Consider the following 18775-nt stretch of genomic DNA (forward strand, 5'->3'; position numbering starts at 1 on the left):
GCAAAGTCTGTTTCCCTGGCTGCAGTCAGTTGCCCTTTGTCTGGTGGAGATCAAGTTGGTTGTGACCTCTGACCTCTGACTATTATCTCTGGACTGGCTATGCAGGGTTTGACTAAGGCAGTTTAGGGAGCATTGTAAAGGGTTCGCCAGTCAGGCCCATGGTTCCTGCGATCCCACATGAGTGAAGGGCACATTGGTATTAAGAACAGCCTAGTCACAAAGGCACATTAGGCCTTGAGGTTTAGGGCAATGGCTGGCAACTTCTCGAAGCTACTCTGGGAAACTGGACTGTTGAAAATGTTATAATGTAGCCAGATGCAACATGAAGGATTCAGGCTTCACACACACACACACACACAGAGAGAGAGAGAGAGAGAGAGAGAGAGAGAGAGAGAGAGGAGAGAGAGAGAGAGAGAGGGAGGGAGGGAGAGAGAGAGAGAGAGAGAGAGAGAGAGAGACAGAGAGAGAGAGAGAGAGAGAGCCAGGTTTCTCTGTGTAGCTCTGGTTGTCCTGGCTCTCGCTCTGTAGACCAGGCTGGCCTCGAACTCACAGAGCTCCACCTGTCTCTGCCTCCTGAGTGCTGGGACAAAAGTTGTGCACCATCACCACCTGGCTTTTATCTTGTTTTTAATTACCCATCAGACCTCTGCCCGGCTGAGTGAAGCATTGGCGCTTTTCAGCAAAAGCAGTCTCTAATTCCCTGTCACCTGCCCTCTCACCTGTATCCCACCTGGGGCAAAGTGTGCATGTGGTAATAACTGTTTACAAGCAAGGAGGTCAGACCTGGAAGCACACACTAGCACACCAGGTATGCACTGGCTAAGCGCCTACAAGAAGAGTTGGGAAAGTGGCTTAGGGAGGGCCGCCTTCCTTTCTCTGTACCAGCCCAGGCCCAGAGCTCCCTTTGAGATCCACACCTACCGAGAGTTACTCTCCCCACTCCTATGCTCCCAGACTCAGAGAAGCAGAGGTCAGCCTGTAGCCACGGGTTGGCCATTCCTAGTAATTGAGCATCTACAGTGGATGCCTGCACATCCACTCACTGCCCTCAATTCAGAGTAGAACACACAAAACTGTTCTGTTCCCCAAACTAGCAACCTAGCAGGATACAAGGGAAGCGGCAAAGCCAGATTTGAGGGCATGTGACCTGTGTAGATTTGAGGGCATGTGACCTGTGTAAGTTAAAATACTCCTCGCTTACGGGGCACTTAATTTATGCCCTGTTGTCCCCATCTTGAACCTTTTAACTGCCTTTGAACCAAAGCCACTGTGTTTTTATTGTAATAGCGAGGCTAGCAAATTATGTAGCCAGTCCAGAATACAGATTAAACGCAATGCAGTGTGATAAATGCCATTACGCCAGGCATGCTGAGGCATGTCTACAAGCCCAGCACTTTCAGGATAGACGCAGGAGGATCAGGAGTTCAAAAGCAGCCTAGCTTACACGAGACCCTATCTCATAACGTTGAAATAAATCATGTCAGAATTGAGGGCATGCAGGCAGTCTCCTCATAGCAAGTGCATCCCAGGTGAGCCTGGGAGACACGGAGGAGGGAGGACCATGTTCCAAGGGAGGGAGGAGTAGATGCAAACAGCTCTCATCTTAGATGAGCTTTTTTGGGTGAGAAGGCTGGGAGAGCTTCCTGCCTGAAACGGCTGTGGTGGAGAATGAGGACCACCACCACCATCCAGAAGAATTCAAGGGGTTGGGGATTTAGCTCAGTGGTAGAGCGCTTGCCTGGCAAGAGCAAGGCCCTGGGTTCGGTCCCCAGCTCCGGAAAAAAAAAAAAAAAAGAATTCAAAAGATCGGGAAAAAAGTGTGATTCAGGGATAAGCAGGCCAAAGGAGGGGGACACACACATATGTGCAGAGTGATTAGGAAAGGCCTGTGAGGGTGGACTTTATTAAAAAAAAACAAAAACAAAAACAAAAAAATGCCGATCCTGGGTTGGGGATTTAGCTCAGTGGTAGAGCGCTTGCCAAGGCCCTTGGTAAAAAAAAAAAAAGAAAAGAAAAAAAAAAAGCCAATCCTGAGACAATGGCTATGTATATGGAGGGAGGGGATTAGAATCTGTTCTACAGGTAGATCTCTCTATAGCAGAGTCATATCCACAGTGTAAGGGCTCCCAGGCTGGCAAGCTGGGGCCTCAGGTCTTCGAGTTTGGATGAACAGTATTGAGATGCACATCACACACACACACACACACACACACACACACACACACACACACGCCATTCCCTTTCCTGACATCTAGGGAGCTAAATTACTTAAATCTAAACATTGTTTAGAGCCCCTGCTCCAAGGCACATCCTGTATGCAAAGCATTTGGAAACAGAGGCGCAGAATAAGGAATTAAGAGCCAGGCAAAGGGGTTGGGGATTTGGCTCAGTGGTAGAGCGCTTGCCTAGCAAGCGCAAGGCCCTGGGTTGGGTCCCCAGCTCTGAAAAAAAAAAAAAGAAAAAAAAAAAAAAAAAAAGAGCCAGCCAAGGCTGTGTGACACCCTGCCTCAAAAAACTGAAAGGGGTGGGGGGGGAGTGTCGATGACTTAGTAAATAGGAAAACAAACGTTTGGGGGTGCTGGAGAGGTGGCACAGAAGTTAACAGCACTTACTCTTCTTGCAGAGGTCTCAGGCTCCATGCCTAGCTCTCTCTTCTGGCCTCTGGAGGTACCAGTCCTGGACACGCAGGCAAACATTCACACGCATTAGTCTTCATGTTTTACTTTTATTTTCATGTGTATTGGTGTTTTTTCCTGTGTGTATGTCTGCACGCCACATGCATACACTGCAGGCCAGAAGAATGTCAGACCTCCTGGGTTCAGACCACTGGGAGCTACCATGTGAGGCACAGGATTCGAACTCAAGTTCTCTCAAAGCGCAGCCAGTGCTCTTAACCATCAAATCATCTCTCCAGCCCTGAAAACAAGTACATCTTAAAAACAAAACCTCTCACGACTAGAACACTTGCCTAACATGAGCAAGACCTTGGGCTCGACCCCCAGAACCTCCAAAATAAAATCCTTTCACGGTCCAACTTTTCCTCCCTGGGGAGTGTTCTGTTTGGTGAGTTCCTGCTCTCTGCTCCACAACATGTTGTAAACCATGATGCCGCCCCCTCTCCTGATTTATCTAACCACCAGTGAGACGGCCTTATCTAACTAGCCCATCTGGAGGAGGAGTCTGGGCCTCTGCCACACCAGACCATTTCTTTCCCCAGCATCTCTCTCAACCCAGTGTTATTAGTTTGTTTATTCTGTCTGTCCTACCAGCCTTTACTTTCAGGAGGACAGGGAGCCCGGTGATCTGGGCATAAACTGACAGTTCATGAGGCCAGCATGCACGTTTTTGTTGTCGCTGTTTTAATCTGCTTTGGCTTGTTTGCATTTAGAGACAGGGTTTCTCTGTGGCAGCAAACAACCCTGGCTGTCCTAGGACTTCTTCTGTGAACTAGGCTGCCCTTGAACTCACAGAGAACTGCCTACCTCTGCCTTATGAGTGCTGGGACTAAAGGCGTGTGCCACTGCGCCTGGCTAAATTTGCAAGTTTTTGTTGGGATTGTGTGGTGCTTTTTTCCAAGATTCAATCATTGGCAATTTTTCTGTTTTGTTTATTTTGAGCTTTTTATTATCTTTTTTTTTTTGGTTTGTTATTGTTTTTTTTTTTTTTTGTTGTTGTTGTTGTTTTTGAGACAGAGTTTCTCTGTGGAGTCATGGTTATCCTGGAACTCAATTTGTAGACCAGGCTGGCCCCCAACTCGCCTGCCTCTGCCTCCAGAGACCTGGGATTGCACCATCACCCAGCAGTTTTGCTGTTTTGAGACAGTCTTAGTGTATAGCTCTGGTGGGTCTCAAACTCACAGGCATCTATCTGCCTGCCTCTGCCTCACAACTGCTAAGATCAAAGGTGTGCACCACCACACCTGGTCTATTTTTCCGGCTCTTTTTTTTTTTAAGATTTATTTATTTATTATGATTAAGAATACAAGAAGAGGGCACCAGATCCCATTACAGATGGTTGTGAGCCACCATGTGGTTGCTGGGATTTGAACTCAGGACCTTTGGAAGAGCACACAGTGAGTCATCTCTCCAGCCCTATTTTTCCGGTTCTTTTGAGACAGTAGCCAGTCTAGCATTGAATTCACTTGTCCTTGAACTTTTTCCCCTTGCTTCCTTCTCCTAAGAGCTGGGATGCACCATCCTACCCAGCAGTTGACAGTATTTTCCAGAGATTTTTACATAAAGCAGCCACCCTTTGGGGAGCATTTGGATAGTCTGGCACAGTAGTTGTCAGCCTTTGGTTCTATTAGGCCCCCACAAACCCAGTTACATCATACTTGGCTGTCTCTTCTTTAATCTGATTTCCCTGGCTCTTGAGGGCCTTTGGATCTAAGATCCCTAATTTCTACTCACCATTCACCCCTATTACAAAGAATGTTTCGATAAACAAGCTGCACTGTAATTCAGTGGTAGAATGCTTGTCTAGCTAGCTCTATTTGCCATCAAGCACTGCAGAAAATTTAATTTTAAAATAAGTTGAAAGGTTAAATACTAGCACGATGGTGGTGGTGGCACCTGCCTTTAATCCCAGCACTCATGGGACAGAAGCAGGCAGATCTCTGAGTTTATGGCCAGCCTGGTCTACAGAGTTCCAGTACAGCTTAGAAACCCTGTCACAAAAAAAAACAAAAAGAAAGGTTAAATGCTTTGAATGAAACATTCCACCTAAACTCTACAAAGGCTTTTACCTCATACACAGGCGTGTTGGACAAATCCTATACTGCCTGGATTTTTTTTTTCTTTCTGGGATTCCCACTCCCACCTCAGGGACTACTTCCTTCCTTAGAAGAATTAATCTAAATTAACAACCTTTGGTTACCAATTTTAAAACATGCTAATCCAAATGATACACTATATAAGGTTCCGATTTTGATCACGTTATTTTATGCTGATTAAATGGCTAAATCTGTGAATGAGTGCAGAGAAGGGTGGGTTGATGAGTGGCTGGATCTGTCGAATTTGGGAAGACCGGCACTTAATTACCCCTTAAAGAAAGTCAATCGAGCCTCACCCTAGACCCATCTTACAGCTAGTACCAGCACCCCGATTGGGTCAAGATGGTAGAACGTGCGATAGGCGCAGGCGCGCTCGAAACCTCCGCCAGTTTCGCGGCCGCCCGGACAACTACCATCCACACTGCGCAAGCGCGCAGGCGGACCAAGCTTTCCCTCCCCCTCCCACCCCTCCCTGAATCAACAGAACGCCCTTTCCAGGCCAAACCTAGTGCGCACGCGTCGATCCTTGACTCCGCCCCCCGACCAATAGGAAGCCTCAGTATACGGACGCCGGGGAGCTTGACGCCATGGGTGGGGCCGAGACGTGAGGGCAGCGCGCTGGCGTCACAGGGGCGGCTATATAAGTGAATACAGGCGCCGCCCCTCCGCCCCAGTCACTGAGCCGCCGCCGAGGACTCAGCTGCCTCCCCCTCGAGCCCCCTCGCTTCCCGACGCTCCGTCCCCCCCGCCCGCCTTCTCCCGCAGCCGCCTTCCGCAGGCCGTTTCCACCGAGGAAAAGGAATCGTATCGTATGTCCGCTATCCAGAACCTCCACTCTTTCGGTAAGCCTGGGGAAGGTCGCGGGCCCGAGTGGGGGTGGCGGGGGCGGAGCTAGGGGAGCCGCTGAGCGCTGCGAGCCTTTGTTAGCTTGGGCTGGAGGAGCGGTGGTGCCCGTGGGACCGAGACCTGTGCCCAGGGTCGACCTCCAAGGGTGCCCGGAAGAAACGGGTGGGAGGTGAGCCCTTGGGCGGGCCCGGCGTCTCGGGTGGCGCATTTACTAATGGCTCCTGTCTCTGGGAGAGCCACACCCGCCCCCTCCCGCCACCCCTACGTCACGTCCTCTACGTCACCGTCGTTGTCACGGAGCAGGGTGGGAAGGCCCCGCCTTGAGAGTTCGGCTTCCGGTCGGTTGCATCAGCCGGGTGGGGCGCTGCCTGCCCACTAGGTCTCTGGCACGTGATCAGCTGTGGAGGGAGGGCGGGCCTAGAGCAGAAAGCCTGTGTTCTGTCTAGCTCTAGTACTGGCCTGTTCCCCAAGGGACAACAAAGAGCACCTCCGGATTTTAGTGACGATATCTGCACAGACAAAAAAAAAATCAGGAGAAGGGAGTCGACAAATGGTCCACAACGTCCCGTAACAAAAATTATTTCTTCGTAGACCCCTTTGCTGATGCAAGTAAGGGTGATGACCTGCTTCCTGCTGGCACTGAGGATTATATCCATATAAGAATTCAACAGAGAAACGGCAGGAAGACCCTTACAACTGTCCAAGGGATCGCTGATGATTACGATAAAAAGAAACTAGTGAAGGCGTTTAAGAAGGTGGGTCTGCTGTGGAGAGAGCACATTTTGTCTACAAGGGGAGAGGGTGCAAACTAGAAGGTATTACATGCTGATGCAGGGCCTCATACATGCTGCATTCTTTTGTGCTTGCAGAAATTTGCCTGCAATGGTACTGTAATTGAGCATCCAGAATATGGAGAAGTAATTCAGCTACAGGGTGACCAGCGCAAGAACATATGCCAGTTCCTGATAGAGGTGAGTTCAGGCCTACCTCAACACTGTCGGCCACTTTTTAAGTTACAGGATCCTACATTTCTCTAATCTTAGAGTTGAGCTCTTTTTAGATACATGTGGACCTCCAATACATGGTGGGGGACAGTGTCAGAAGGGAAGTATTAGTAGTGACTGCTCGATTGATCCATTGTGCCTCCTGGGATTGACTAGTACTCTTTATTGGGACTGCTCTTGCAGGGTGTAGTGGGAAGACCTGTGTGTAACTGGTGTCATTTCAGGCTTCAACTAACCTGTCTCTCTATCTCCTTTGTCCTCTTTGCAGATTGGACTGGCTAAGGACGATCAGCTGAAGGTTCATGGGTTTTAAGTGCTTGTGGCTCTCTGAAGCTTAAGTGAGGATTTCCTTGCAATGAGTAGAATTTCCCTTCTGTCCCTTGTCACAAGTTTAAAAACCTCACAGCTTGTATAATGTAATCATTTGGGGTCCGCTTTTAACTTGGACTAGTGTAACTCCTTCATGCAATAAACTGAAAAGAGCCATGCTGTGTAGTCTTGAAGTCCCTCATTTTAAACAGGTTAAGCAGTAAGCCCTGACAGTCCACCCTGGAACAAAGCAATAAATAACAGGATTTCAGCCAAGCCAAAAACCCCCAAATCACAGGAGGCTATGTCTGACCAGAAGTTCCTTGGGACTCCCTTGACACAGTCCCCAGCCCTAGAAGAGTGTCACCATTTGAACAGCCCAGGTGACCTAGAGTATGGGTAACTGCCCCAGCTATATCATTAGAGGGAGTCTCTCTGGCTGTAAAAAGAACCCCTGGTGTCTGACCAGGTAGGCAGAATCCAGAAAGGGCCACCTTTCCAGAGAAGTCATGGACATTAGCTCACCACCAGGGCAGTCTTTTTAGGCAGATCTCTCCTAGCCAAGGATGTTGAAACATGAAGAGTAAGGCCAGCCTGGTATCAGTTAAACTTACGACAAGGGAACAAATACCAAGCTGGTGCCATTGGTCTTGTGGCTAGCCATAGAGGCTTCAACACAATACAAGCCACTGCCCAGTGCCATGTGAAGGAACAAACTGGTCTTTTGGTTTTCTTTTCCCTTCCAGTTTTAATGTTATGTAATGTATTTAAATCCTTATTTAAATAAAGCTTGTTTTCAGAAATACTTGATGTCCAGATTGTATTTCATACTAAGTCAAGCTTATTTACTGAGGAATCTCAAAGATGGGCTCAGCTGGGAAGCATCTATCCAAAGCTGTGCCAGTTCATTTACACAGGCATACAGGCGGTGCACAGATACATAACCGATACAAAACAGTCATCCATAACATTTCAAGGCTTGGTGGGATGGCTCACTAGCTAGACACCTGTTGCTAAGCCTGATGACCTGAGCTCAATCCCCAGGACCTAGAAGGAGAGAGATGGGGTGACTCCTGCAAGTGGCCCTTTGACCTCCACTCTTCTGCTGCCAGCATGCATGGCCACACACATGCAAACAATTTTTCAAAAAGGTAAATTATTTTGAAAAATAATTGAACAAAATTAAGGGCTAAAGAGGTGGCTCAGTGGTTAAAGAGCACTGACTGCTTTTCCAGAGGTCCTGAGTTCAATTCTCAACAACCACATGGTGGCTCACAACCATCTGATACCCTCTTCTGGTGTGTCTGAAGACAACAGTGTACTCATTAAAAAAAAAAAAAAACTTTAAAAAAAATTAAGGTTTATAAGTAGTGGGCATCCTGGGTCAGCATTAGGGACGTGTAAAACTAATCTGTGTATTCACAAGATGTCAAGTCCTTGTGTTTGCTTCAGTGGGAACCATGTAGGGAATAACAAGTCATGGATCTCAGGAGTAGGAGGACCCCACTCCCACAAATTGTCTTCTGCCCACAAAGGTCCCATGCTCCACACACAGATTATTACTTTGTGAGGAACTATCCCACTTGTCCTGACTGTCCTGGAGCACTTACAGACCAGGCTGGCTTCAAACTGATCCACCTTCCTCCAGAGTTCTGAGATTAAAGCTGTGTACCACCACATGACTGAAACAACTCAAGTTGTTCAGTTCTTCTGGTGCTAATTACAGATGGTTATTAGTGGGGACTGAACCCATGCTGACAAAATCTCAGGCTGTGTTGAAAAGGCAAAGTACTGTCCTGGCATATGAGAAAACTATTACTGCTAGTCCATTTCTTCTATACTTAAAATGAAAATCAGGTCTGGTGGCACACCTGTGGTCTCAGTTCCTCAGATGGCTCTGAGGTCTCAGGAGCCTGCCTGGGCTACAAAGTAACTGCAAACTCTAAAAGATCAAAAAGAAAAGGGCCTGGAATATCTGGTAGTAATAGGGCACTTACCTAGCATTACTAAAGCCCTAGGTTTCAATACACAGCAAGAATAGAAGAAAACAAGGCAAAAAGCCACCTTAAATTGTACGGGTCCACAAAAATAACTAAACTAAAAGCTAATTCAAACTGAGGTTCATGAACAGATCGAAGGCTGTTCCAGGAACTCAATTGGCCACTTGTCTCAGCAGTGCCCTCTTGTGGCATTAGTATGAAACAATTTATAATGCAAGCCTTTGTCACTTGAATTGTTTTTAATGGGCTGTGTTGCTAGCCTTAAATTCCTGAGCTCTAAGGCTTCTTCTAAATTGAGACTATGGGTACACAAGAGGGCTCCTGTTGATCATTTTTACCTTTAGGAGATACATATAACCCCAGATCTTAGCTCGTGCTACAAGGTTTTAGTTAAATTATGCCTCCTGCATACTCTTAATGGCTCTTTTAAGCATTTATAGTCGTTTTTTAGAGATCTGGTCGCAAATTGGGATTCTAGCCCTGCCGCCAAACAATTTAGTTCCATGTGTATTCTCTAGACAATGCCCGGTCCCATGGGCTTTGGAGGGTAGAGGAACTTGAAGGTTCATCACCAACATAGCAACCCAAAACCCCAGAAAATAGCTATAAGTAAATTTGATTTGAGACTGGATCTTACTACGTAGCCCTGGCTATCCTAGAACTTGCTCTGTGGACTAGGGCTGAACTGAGAGATACAATCAAGAGAATCAGCAGTTCAAGGTCAGCCTGGGGTACACAAAACTCCATCTTAAAATAGCAATAGGGGCCGGAGAGATGGTTCACTGACTACTCTTGCAGAAGACATGGGTTCAGTTCCCACTAATGACCATCTGTAATTAGCGCCAGAAGAACTGAAGCCAACTTCTTGATTCAAGGGCACTGTATACACATGGTGCACAAACATATATGCAGGCAAAACAGCCACATACATATAAGTGAACAGATAAAAGAACGTGTGCGGGGGATATAGCTCTGTGTGTGGTAGGGTGCTTACCCAGCATGCACAGGGCCGTCAGTTCTAGACCCTGAGCTTAATTTTCAATACCACCCCCCAGCCCCCATCAAAAGCAAGTGTGTATTGGGTGAGAGGATCTCACAATGTGGCCCAAATCCCACAACCCTGCCTTGACTTCCCTTTCTCCATGGACATTGTTGCCAAGCCCAGCCATGCCAGGCCAGATCGAAGCAGTTTACATTGTCTTTAATCATTGTTTTATGGTTAATTGGTGCCCATCCTGGACAATCGGTTAAAAACAGGAAGACGTTGAAAAATTAAAAGTTAAGTTGGGGCACACATGTGACAGTTACTCTGTGTGTCAAGCCATTGATTGTGTGAGGTGAGAGGAAGCAAGCAGCAGAAAAGGCTGCACGCCGGGCGAGCTGATGACGTAGGACAGCTCTCAGTTCACTTGGAGACAGCATTTTAGAACCTCACTCGGAGAGCCTGACCTGGCCCCACTGGATCAATGTTTATCTTATTGACGTTTATTTAATAAGGCATTTGACACCTGTTTAGACCATACAGACCACCTGCTGTGATCGGCAAGCTGGGGTTTCTTGTGTGTTTTTAAGGCACTAGTTGAGTACAGTGATGTACATCTGTAATCAAAGCACTGAGGAGGCCAAGGCCATAGAGGAGTTTGGTGCCATTTGGAGCAATATAGTAGGACCCTGTCTCTCTAGTTTGTCTTTAAAAAAAAAAAAAAACTTTTTTAAAGATTTACTTATTTATTTTTTATTTTTATTTATTTACTTATCCTGTCACTCTCCTCAGACAAGATATTCTTTTTAATGTTGATTTATTATGTATACAATGTTCTGTCTGCTTGTATGTCTGCACACCACAAGAGGACACCAGGCCTCATTATAGATGGTTATGAGACACCATGTAGTTGCTGGGAATTGAACTCAGGACCTCTGGAAGAGCAGTCAGTGTTCATAACCACTGAGCCATCTTTCCAGCCGGTCTCTAAAGTTTTTCAAGAAAGGGTTTCTCTGTGTAGGCCTAGCTCTCCTAGTTTCTTGTTTTGTTTTGTTTGTTTATTTTTTTCAGATTTTACTTATTTTATATATGTGAATGCACTGTAGCTGTCTTCAGACACACCAGAAGAGGGCATCGGATCCCATGACAGATGATTGTGAGCCACCATGTGGTTGCTGAGAATTAAACTAAGGACCTCTGGAAGAGCAGTCAGTGCTCTTAACCGCTGAGCCATCTCTCCAGCCCAAGGCCTGGCTGTCCTGGAACTCATTCTATAGACTAGGCTGGTCTTGAACTCAAAGATCTGTCTGTCTCTGCTTCTCAAGTGCTGAGATTAAAGGCAAGCGCCACCACTGCCCTGCCTTAAGTGGGGTTTTTAGTTCCTTAGATCTGCTGTGAAATTAGAACAGTAAGAATGAATGTACATCGGATAACTGTCTACATGAGACCATCACCAAGGGTGGCCCAGCCAACCATCACACTCTCATTGATCTCTGCTGAGGCTCTAGGGCTGAGCATAATGGTTCACCCATGTAATCGCATCACTAGAAGGCTGAGGTGGGATCATCAAGTGTGCAGGGCCAACCTGGGTCACACAGTGAGGCTCTGTCTCAAAAAATTTATAATCCTGAGGCTGAGGATGTAGTTCAGTTGGTTGAGTGCTTAGCATGTGTGAAGTCTTGGGCAGTCCATCCCCAGCATCATATCAAGTGACTGTGGGCACACGTATCTGTACTCCCAGCACTCGGGTGGAGAAAGGAAAACCAGAAAGTTCCAGACCATCCTTGACATCACAGCAAGCGCAAAGCCGTGTGAGTGAGACGAAGTCTCACTCTCCATAGACTGGGGAGTGACTCAGTAAAATGCTTGCCACACAAGTGTGAAGTCCTGAGTTCAAATCCCCAGGACTCACATAAAGGCTGGGCATAGCACATGTAACCCCAGGCCTGGGGGATGGCCAGCCAATCTAGCAGAATCTGAACTCTTTTTTTTCTTTTTTTCGGAGCTGGGGACCGAACCCAGGGCCTTGTGCTTCCTAGGCAAGCGCTCTACCACTGAGCTAAATCCCCAACCCCAGAATCTGAACTCTTGGTTCAGTGAGAAACCCTGTCTCAAAAAGTGAGGTGGAGGGGTGGGGGGTTTAGCTAAGGGGGGGAGCGCTTGCCGAGCAAGCGGAAGGCCCTGGGTTCAGTCCCCAGCCCCGGAAAAAAAAAAAAAAAAAAAAAGTGAGGTGGAGATCTGGAGATCAACTGAGATAAACACTCAGTGCCAAACTCTGGTCTACACACACACACACACACACACACACAGAGAGAGAGAGAGAGAGAGAGAGAGAGAGAGAGAGAGAGAGAGAGAGAGGTGTCAGTCTTCAGAGCCAAGTATGATTGAAGCATTCAGGAAGAGTAGGGAGGTCGAGAGTTGGAGGCCAGCCTAGCATAGTGGTGCACAGCCTACACTAGGGAGGCAGAGGCAGGCAGATCTCAAGGCCGGTCTGTCTACACTGTTCCAGGACAGCTAGGGCTACACAGAAAGAAAAGACTCAGTCGGGGTTGGGGATTTAGCTCAGCCGGTAGAGCGCTTGCCTAGTGAGCGCCAAGGCCCTGGGTTCGGTCCCCAGCTCCGGAAAAAAAAAAAAAAAAAAAAAAAAGAAAAGACTCAGTTAAAAAAAACCTGAACCCAGTGTATGGCACCTAAAACTTGATATATAGATTAGCCTGAAATTAACTCACCAAGATCCACCTGCCTCTGCAGGAGTGTCCGTCCAGATCAGAAGCTTTGAACCACCACAGTCTCTCTCTCACTCTCTCTTTTTCTTTTAAAGATTTATTTATTTTATGTACGTGAGTACACAGTCGCTATCTTCAGACACACCAGAAGAGGGCATCAGATCCCATTACAGATGGTTGTGAACCACCATGTGAACTCAGGACCTCTGAAAAAAGCAGTCAGTGTCTTAACGGCTGAGCCATCTCTCCAGCCTTGCTCTCTGTTCTCTCTCTCTCTCTCTCTCTCTCTCTCTCTCTCTCTCTCTCTCTCTCTCTCTCTCTCCACAATCTCATGTAGTCCAGGCTGGCCTTGAACTTCCTATGTAATGGAAAATGGCCTTGCATTTAGTATCACTTAGAGCACTGCCTTCACCTCCTCGGTGTTGGCATTAACAGTGCTCACTACCACTCCAGACCAATTGCTCTGGAATAAAACCCCTGGGCTCAAGTTTCCCCTGTGTAGCTGTGGGCTGCATTTAATTTGGGACTAATGGGGTAGAATTTGGGATTTGGTTTCACCCACATTATAAGCCAACCGGTTAGCCTACCATTCTTTCACCAATGCTGACAGGAGATATAAGACTCCTGGGCCCGGGTTTGAGGAGATAGCTCAGTTGGTAGAATGCTTTCTTGGGTTTTGTTTTTTTGGTTTTTTTTTTTTTTTTTTGTTTTTTGGGTTTTATACCGAACCCAAGGCCTTGCACTTTAGTTTAGGGTTTTTTTTTTGTTTTGGTATAAATCTTTTTTGGTTTTTTTTTGCTCCCTGTCCTTTTTTTTTTATTGCTCTTTTTTTTTTTTTTTTTGGTTCTTTTTTTCGGAGCTGGGGATCGAACCCAGGGCCTTGCGCTTCCTAGGCAAGCGCTCTACCACTGAACTAAACCCCAACCCGGTAGAATGCTTTCTTAACACACAGGAAATCCTGAATTGTAATCTCAGCATTTAGGAACTGGAAGCAGGGGTTGGGGATTTAGCTCAGTGGTAGAGCGCTTGCCTAGCAAGCGCAAGGCTCTGGGTTCAGTCCCCAGTGGTCCCCCAGCTCCGAAAAAAAAAAAAAAAAAAAAAAAAAAAAAAAGGAACTGGAAGAAGGAATATCAGACATTCAAAGTTAACCTTGGCTACATAGTGAGTTTGAGGCCAGCCTGGGCTAGGGGAGACCCTGTCTCAAAAAAAAAAAAAAAAATTAAAATAGGGCTAGAAATGGACTGGAGAAATGGCTCAGAGGTTAAGAGTGCTGGCTGCTCTTCCAGAGGTCCTGAGTTCAGTTCCCAGTGGCTCATAACTGTCTACAATGAGACCTGCTGCCCTCTTCTGGTTTGTAGGCATACCTGTAGGCAGAACACTGTATACATACTAAATAAATACATCTTTAAAAAAAACTAGGGCTGGGGTTGGGGATTTAGCTCAGTGGTAGAGCGCTTGCCTAAGAAGCGCAAGGCCCTGGGTTCAGTCCCCAGCTCCAAGAGAAAAAAAAAAAAAAAAAAAAAAAAAAAAAAAAAACTAGGGCTGGAGAGATGGCTCAGTGGTTAGGAGCACTGGCTGCTATTGCAGAAGACCAGGTTGGATTCCCGGTATCCACATTCTGGCCCACAACCCCCCCTCCTTCTCCTCTGTTCCAGGGGATCCCACAGGCCCACAAATGACATACAACAAGCATGCAACAAAAAATCCATACATATAAAGTAAAATAAATCTAAAATAAAATTTAAAATTAAATAGAAGATTCCCGAGTCAGAAACAAATAATTCTTTTGTCTACAACATAGCCAGCAGTGTGACCTACATAACTTGCCCCTGTCCCCTCAAGTTCGGAACAGGGGGTTGACACAATAGAGACTCGAATGGATTCCACACACATGCTGTAGTTTGATTAAAGTTGAGCAGTTTTGAGCTTAGAGAATCAGCAGCTTCTGCAGAAAGCAAACAACTTTTTGTCTCTGGGGGAGACACTGCGTCCTTTATACTTCACATCTCTGTACACAGAACCCCGAGGAATGGTCCAGACAAAGAAGAGTCGTCACCTTGTATTCTTTTTTTTTTTCTTTTTATCGGAGCTGGGGATCGAACCCAGGGCCTTGCGCTTGCTAGGCAAGCACTCTACCACTGAGCTAAATCCCCCACCCCGTCACCTTGTATTCTTGCCACCCTCACCCAGCATATTCAGAGACACTTAGGCCCACAAGGGCTTGCTTCCTTCCTTCTCATAGCAATCATGAACCTTCCCGTGACCCAATCCCATCAGCCATAAACTCTAGCCACCATATTACCCTCCTCAGAGGGGCTGTGGTAAGACTTTAAGTGCTCATGCAGGCTACTAAAAGTCTCTACAGTTCTGTCACTGTCATTGTGGGAACGGAGAAGTAGAAAACTGTTAGACACCAGCATGGAGGAGAGGTGTGGGGTCCAAATGGAGGGAGGTGGCTTCTCTTGTTTTTAAAACAAAATCCCAACCATTGTATTTTACCAAATGAAGACTCAGGAGCCAGATGCTGGGGTGAAAGCCTGCTAGCTCATAGAGGCAGCATAACAACCAGCTGACCTTCCTCCTTAACCGATGTCCCAGAAGGAAAAAAACCATTTTCCTTCTCATCACTGTCTCAAAAACCCTTCAAGCCGAATGTCCCTCCTTTCTAATTCCTGTTTGTCTCTCTGTCTTCTTGATTTCCTCTTACTCTCTATAATTTTTTTTTGTGCTCAGTTCGTGTCAACTGGTTGCTTGCTCCGCCCCTTGACCTATTGTTGATTTTATTTAATATTGTTCACAATAAACAGAAAGCTCTTGGAATAAGGGTGCGTGCTAGGGCTGAGCCACACCACACCTAGAGACAGTTTTTCCAGTGTACAATCTCAGATCAGAGATCAGTGTACAATGATCAGAGATCCTGCCACATTCCCTACTGTGTTTCCATCCACCATCCATGATCCCCAAACTCCCATGTGTTTGCCTCTCCAGTAGATTGGCACATAGGCCAACTTGATCAACCTTGCATCCCCAGAGGCAGGACAGTGGCATAACCCATATTCCTGGCACTTGAAAAGGTATAAAGGGGAAGAGCAGGTGTTTAAGATGACGACGACGATGATGATAAGGAGGAGGAGGAAGAGGAAGCAGAAGGAGAAGAGGAGGAGGAGGAAGAGGGAGGAGGAGGAAGAGGAGGAGGAGGAAGAGGAGGAGGAGGAAGAGGAGGAGGAGGAGGAAAGAAGAAGAAGAAGAAGAAGAAGAAGAAGAAGAAGAAGAAGAAGAAGAAGAAGAAGAAGAAGAAGAAGAAGAAGAAGAAGAAGAAGAAGAAGAAAACAAAGACGAAAGAAGGAGAAGGAAGACGAGGAGGAGAAGGAGGGGAGGAGGAGGGGGAGGGGAGGAGGAGGAAGAAGAAGGAGAAGGAGAAGAAGAAGAAGAAGAAAGAAGAAGAAGAAGAAGAAGAAGAAGAAGAAGAAGAAGAAGAAGAAGAAGAAGAAGAAGAAGAAGAAGAAGAAGAAGAAGAAGAAAGGACAACATAAACTCCATTTGTTTCCATTTAAGGACCAGGTCTGATTTTGAAAAGAAGGCCATAGTCACCAGCTCCAGGAACAGACATAAAATTCAGAAATAAGATCATAAAACACCCCTCCCAAAGAACAGCCTGGGGATAACCACAAAAATGGGGAAATATCTTATCTCAGAATGGGCCATCTGTGCTGGACAGTCCTGTCTCATCCTATGGTTAAACATCCATGACACAGGAATGCAGACCACTGACCACCTCTGACCCCTAGTTACCCACAATGCAATTTTAGATTATTTAATCCTTCTAGAGAGTTCCCCCATTTTCCTATAAGAAAGCCTGTGCACCTTTGTCTGCGGTCACCATTTTAGAGAATGGTTGACCCCTGCGTACTGGTGGTTTCTGCAGAGTAAATGCTCCTTTGTCTTTGCATACTGGAGTCTTCCCTTCAGCGATTTTGGGACCTTTACAACAATAATAATAACGTTGAATGAATGGAAGGGCACTTGAGTGGCAGTAAAATCACATGGCCTCTAAGCCAGCAGGAAAGTCTGAGACGAAGGGTCCTGAAGAGAGGCTGACCTTGAGCAAGGTGACAGGCTGCTCAGTGACAAGGAACGTAGGCTCAGGCAACTGTGTTAGCCGTGGAGAGACCGGCGCTGATGACCTTGGGAGTGAAGAGGAGCCGATTCACTGACGTTGCCAGGCAACAATCCAGCGGCAGATAATTTGAGTTGAATAGAGTAGCCGCTTCTGGAACTTTCTCTGCCTGGGTTTTACAGGGAGGGAGGGGCAGGCGCTGAAGAAGGGATGATGGTGGCCTCTGCCAGTCTGCCAGGTTCTGAGCCGCACAAGCACATCCCTGTAGCTGAAATGATCGACCCGGTGAATAGACAGTAAGCTGGGAGCCAGAGAAATGGAAGAACCAGAGGTCGCAGCAGAGATGGACTAAACACGAGCTGGGCTTCCAAAGAGGGGGTGGGAGACGGGGCTGAGAGCCAAGAGAGACAGCCAGCCACCCCCGAAGTCCGAGAAGACCCACTGGGTTTGCAGCTCAGCTCCCTGGCCTCTCACCTGTGGGAACTGAACCTGGTTAAGCCTCATCCTCGTCTATTTCTGAGAAAGGGCTCTCCAGACCCTCCTACCTCCATTCCCCAACTGCTGGGGTTACAGGTATGCGCTGTGACACCCAACTTCACCCTCCACTTCCCACCCTGGCCCTCCACCACATCTCAGTGTTACAGACTCCTGCTCTTACATAGGGAAGGGGAGTTGCAACCTGAGCCAGAGGAAGGGGGGGGAAAAAAGCGCCCTCCTTCCTGTTTTTAAATAAAAAAAAACAAAGATGCAAAAAAAAAAAAAAAAAAAAAAAAAAGGAAAAGAAAAGAAAGGGCTCTCCAGCCGCACAGGCACCTTTCAATTAGCTTTCCCGTTTATGCATTAAAATTATTTTCTCTGAGACAATGACTCATTGTACAGACCAGGCTGGCCCGGAACTCACAGAGTTCTTGCTGCCTCTGCCTCCTGAGTGCTAGACTAATATATGTATGCTACCAGGCCCCACTAAAAATTTGTATTAATATATATTATTTATACATAATAAAAATTTTCGCTGTGACTTTGTGTGTGTGTGGGTTTTTTTGAGACAGTTTTTTTTTTTTTTTTTTTCTGTGCTCTGTAGACCAGTCTGGCTTCAAAATCAGAGATCCACCTGCCTCTGCCTCCCCAGTGCTAGGACTAAGCCACCATGGCCAGCTTGCCCTCTATTTTTCTTTTATGTTTGAATTTTTTGTCTTGTTTTGGATTATATGTAGGTGGGGGGCACAAATGGGTCTGCATATGACTGCAGGTGACCCCAGAAGCTAGAGATGGTTGGATTCTGAGTGCTGCCAGACACGCGTGCAGAACTCTAACCTCAGATCCTCGACACGAGTAGTAGGTGATCTCAAACACTGAGCCATTTCTCCCCAGTCCCCTGACACCTTTCCGAAAGGTGGGATCTTGCACCAGCATAGTGGTGCAGGCCTTTAATCCCAGCACTTGGGAGACAATGGCAGGCCCTGTGAGTAAGAGACAGCCAGAGCTACATCGGGAGATGGGAGACGCTGTCTCAAAAAAAAAAACTGAAGGGTTGGGATTTAGCTCAGTGGTAGAGCGCTTGCCTAGGAAGCGCAAGGCCCTGGGTTGGTCCCCAGCTCCAAAAAAAAAGAAAAAAAAAAAAAAAAAAAAAAAAAAAAAAGAAAACTGAAACAGAGAGAGAGAGAGAGACAGAGACAGAGAGAGAGAAAGAGAGAGAGAGAGAGAGAGACAGAGACAGAGAGAGACAGAGAGAGAGACAGAGAGAGACAGAGAGACAGAGAGAGACAGAGAGAGAGAGAGAGAGACAGAGAGAGACAGAGACAGAGAGATAGAGACAGAGAGACCTTATAAAGTTCTTTAAGTGGGGAGGGAGCACCCATAAAGAAGGGGAGGGAGGGATTAGGGGGATGATTGCCTGGAAACCGGGAAAGGGAATAACACTCGAAATGTAAATAAGAAATACTCAAGTTAATAAAAAAAAAAGTTCTTTAAGGAAAGCTGGACATGGTGGACTCCACCTTTAACCCCAGCACTTCAGGAG

General features: G+C 46.7%; 1 protein-coding gene across 1 annotated transcript; it reads left to right on the plus strand.

The window, feature by feature from the left end:
- The first annotated feature begins 5423 nt into the window (after window positions 1-5423).
- Window positions 5424-7735, plus strand: Eif1 (eukaryotic translation initiation factor 1). The gene is made up of 4 exons (XM_032913208.1): window positions 5424-5613; window positions 6209-6372; window positions 6487-6588; window positions 6890-7735. Exons 1-4 carry the CDS (start codon window positions 5583-5585, stop codon window positions 6932-6934), a joined length of 342 nt encoding a protein of 113 aa, XP_032769099.1. The 5' UTR covers window positions 5424-5582; the 3' UTR covers window positions 6935-7735.
- The last annotated feature ends 11040 nt before the right edge of the window (window positions 7736-18775 follow it).

Source organism: Rattus rattus, chromosome 9, assembly GCF_011064425.1.
Source record: "Rattus rattus isolate New Zealand chromosome 9, Rrattus_CSIRO_v1, whole genome shotgun sequence".
Classification (NCBI taxonomy): domain Eukaryota; kingdom Metazoa; phylum Chordata; class Mammalia; order Rodentia; family Muridae; genus Rattus; species Rattus rattus.